We start from the raw sequence: 2,837 nt of genomic DNA on the forward strand, positions 1-2,837 counted from the left end.
TTACATACCCAGACATGTTCAGGCAACAGAAAAACAGATATAGCCACCCTCGGTATCCATAGCTCACTTACGTTCAATGTGAAGTGCAAACTTAAGTAGCCAGAGTTGAAGTTTCTAAATTCTTCACTTCAGAACAACTAAATATGAATGTGCTATAAATATTTAGTTGTAGATATACAATTTTCCCTAGTAATTAGTTTAAGAAGTGAAAAGAAGTTGGCGGACAGGTCTGTAGCCAATATACAGGAGCACAGTTTGGGATTTTGAGATAATCAATATCCATCACATCATAACCCCATTACAATGATGCATGATGGAGCCAACGATCTTTTGTGATGTACTGACGATGATAAAATGCATACTCTGCAACAATAAATAGATAACTAAAGTTCATCTCTGGAAACAACGATGCAGCTAGTGGACAATGCAAAATGGCACCTCTGTATATACAGGCTGCATACTGGATCCTCAATTTATGATGTAACAACATAAATTCAAGTTTGAGAAGAGATATGGAGGATCAAGGATACTAGCACATGTTTACTACAATAGAATTAACAGTAAAGCACATAATCAGTCACTTAACAAGTCCTTGCAAGAAAACCCTTCGAAAGCAACAAAGGGAACAGTGCAGCTGTTTCTGCAGTTTCGGAGCCAGAATTCGTGAATAGAACAAATAGTGTATTCAGATGCGTGATCAAACTCGAAAACATGACAGCTTATACACTACTAATATAAATAGTGACGAAGTCAAATAAACTGATATGCAATGAAAGAATCAATCAAGGCGTATCTGTCACCGAGTAAGTGGCACGCCCAAATCTAACCACGAAACAAACAGATCTACTCCCTCCGTTTGGAATTACTTGTCACAGAAATGGATGTATCTAGACATATTTTAGTTCTAGATACATCCATTTTCGAGACAAGTAATTCCGAACGGAGGGAGTACGACCAAGTAGTGGCTGCTTTTCTGCATTCTACCGATGGCTTAGGTTTATTTAATTCCACTAATCTGAATGAAGTCGCACTTGAGCAAAGAATGCTGGGCAGAGTAGTAACATATTTTAGGGAAACTATGTGCTGAAAATAAGTGGTTACAGCTAAGGTTGAATTTTCATCAGATCCCTGACGGCAGAGTATTGCACAATTCAAAATCTGTCCCAATTGTAAGTAGGAATGACTAGATGGACACGGTGAAAGATGGATTAAACTCACTAGAATAAGAGGAATGCCTTTGGAGATGTGGCCATGGCCCATGACGGCATCGTTCCTGTAATAAGAGACAAATGGAAGGTTGTAAGAAAGAAGGGTGAGAAACAATGGAGTGACACGACAGCTGAGTGAAGAAAAAATGAGGGACGACGTTCTACCTCTCAAGCTAGGCTGCTGAGCTTCTGCAAGAAGATGGTGGTGCAAGATATGTAGTCAAGATTTGGTCTGAAATTTTCATCAAATTTCCACAAGACGTCAGGACTACATTGTCAAAGAACATGTGAAGTTGCAACAATTCAGAAACGAGCCAAAGCAGATGAGGAAACTAGCAAAATTTTGTCTGATTTTCAAACCCATATCATGATCCCACAAATGTTTCTGTCCTAATTAATACTATCAGTATATACACACAAACACACACGGATTTACTAAGCCTAGAGCACGGCAACAGGAAGCAGCAGAAGAGATCACAACCAAACCCAACCCAAGAGCAAAATTAAATCTCCTGCCCGCGCTACAACGGCCCGGATTTCGCCACGCGGTCGTCCACCTCCATCTGGGCCGCCCAATCCGCCGCCCGCCTCCCCGACGCGAACCGCATGACCCCTCCCAGCCCGGGCGCCGGCGCCGGCGCGGCCTCCTCCGTCTCAGCCGCCTTCGCCTCCCTCCGCCTCGCCGCCGGTGGCGGGGGAGGCGGGGACCAGTCGACGCTCTCGACGGCGCTCTTCCGCGAGCGGCTGCGGCGCATGAGGAAGCCGAGCCCAGGGCAGCAGCCGGGAGAAGCGCGCTCCGAGGGGGGCGGGCGAGGCCGGCGTCGCGCCCTCTCGCGCTCGGAGAGCACCTTGCCGATGCACGAGACCTTGGGGGAGCTGGGCTCGTCCTCCGGGACGGCGGGCCTCGGGTTGCGGCCGCCGCCGCCGGTCTTGGCCTTCTTGGGGAACATGGCGGGCGGGTGCTGCTGGTGGGTCCGCCGCGCGCCGCCCTGTCCGAGCTTCCCGGAGAGGCCGATGATGGGCGCCGCCGTGGGCTTCAGGTTCCCCGAGAAGCGCTGCGACGCGGCGCCGTTGTGGTGGTGGTGGTGCTGGCCGGGCGCGCTCGGGTTGTGGGCCTTGAGGAGGCACTTGGGGTTGGTGTTCTCCTTGAGGGAGTCGTCGCGGTCGTACACGCCGCCGACGTCCGCCCAGGCGATGTCGTCGCCGATGCGCAGCCGCGTCGAGTCCGGCGGGTAGCCGCCGCGGTCGCGCGAAGTCGAAGTCGCCATGAGAAGATTGGTGGGAGGAGGGGAGGGGAGGAAGAAGTCGTCGGCCGGTTCCGGTTCCGGTTGGTCGGCGTGTGGCGCGGTTTAAAAGGAGGGAGGGAGTCGTATGCGCTCGCGTCGTTGGGGATTGCCGGGAGCGTGGCTGGGTGCGGGTGGGCGACGTTTTCTTTCCGCCTCGATATGTTTTTCCTCTCGGTTTAGTAAACGGTTTATCAAAAGTCGGAGGAGATGTGGTCTGTGTGGGCCTGGTTTACAACACACCCGGGATAAGGATGGCTCCAGGAAAACCGTGCTCCAGATTCTAGAAGCACCAGTGTTGTGATGCTACCGTGGGCGGCGTGTGCGCGGACGGAGAGCACCAGTA

The 2,837-nt window shown here is 51.0% G+C and overlaps 1 protein-coding gene across 4 annotated transcripts in view; it reads right to left on the reverse strand.

Moving 5' to 3' along the window:
* LOC119295473 (uncharacterized protein At1g76070-like) overlaps positions 1 to 2,636 on the reverse strand; it is a 3,574-nt gene extending 938 nt beyond the window's left edge. For 2 of the 4 annotated variants that reach the window (XM_037573894.1, XM_037573893.1), the window contains exons 1-2: positions 1,374 to 2,636; positions 1,219 to 1,273 (exon numbers count right to left, since the gene is read on the reverse strand). In XM_037573894.1, the coding sequence (XP_037429791.1) occupies positions 1,730 to 2,476 (747 nt within the window). In that variant the 5' untranslated portion in view covers positions 2,477 to 2,636 and the 3' untranslated portion in view covers positions 1,219 to 1,273; positions 1,374 to 1,729. Of the gene's footprint in view, positions 1,274 to 1,373 lie in introns of all 4 variants that reach the window. The other 2 variants (XM_037573892.1, XM_037573891.1) reach the window with 1 other exon arrangement.
* Positions 2,637 to 2,837: the final 201 nt, after the last annotated feature.

The sequence above is a fragment of the Triticum dicoccoides genome, chromosome 4B (genome assembly GCF_002162155.2).
Source record: "Triticum dicoccoides isolate Atlit2015 ecotype Zavitan chromosome 4B, WEW_v2.0, whole genome shotgun sequence".
Lineage (NCBI taxonomy): Eukaryota > Viridiplantae > Streptophyta > Magnoliopsida > Poales > Poaceae > Triticum > Triticum dicoccoides.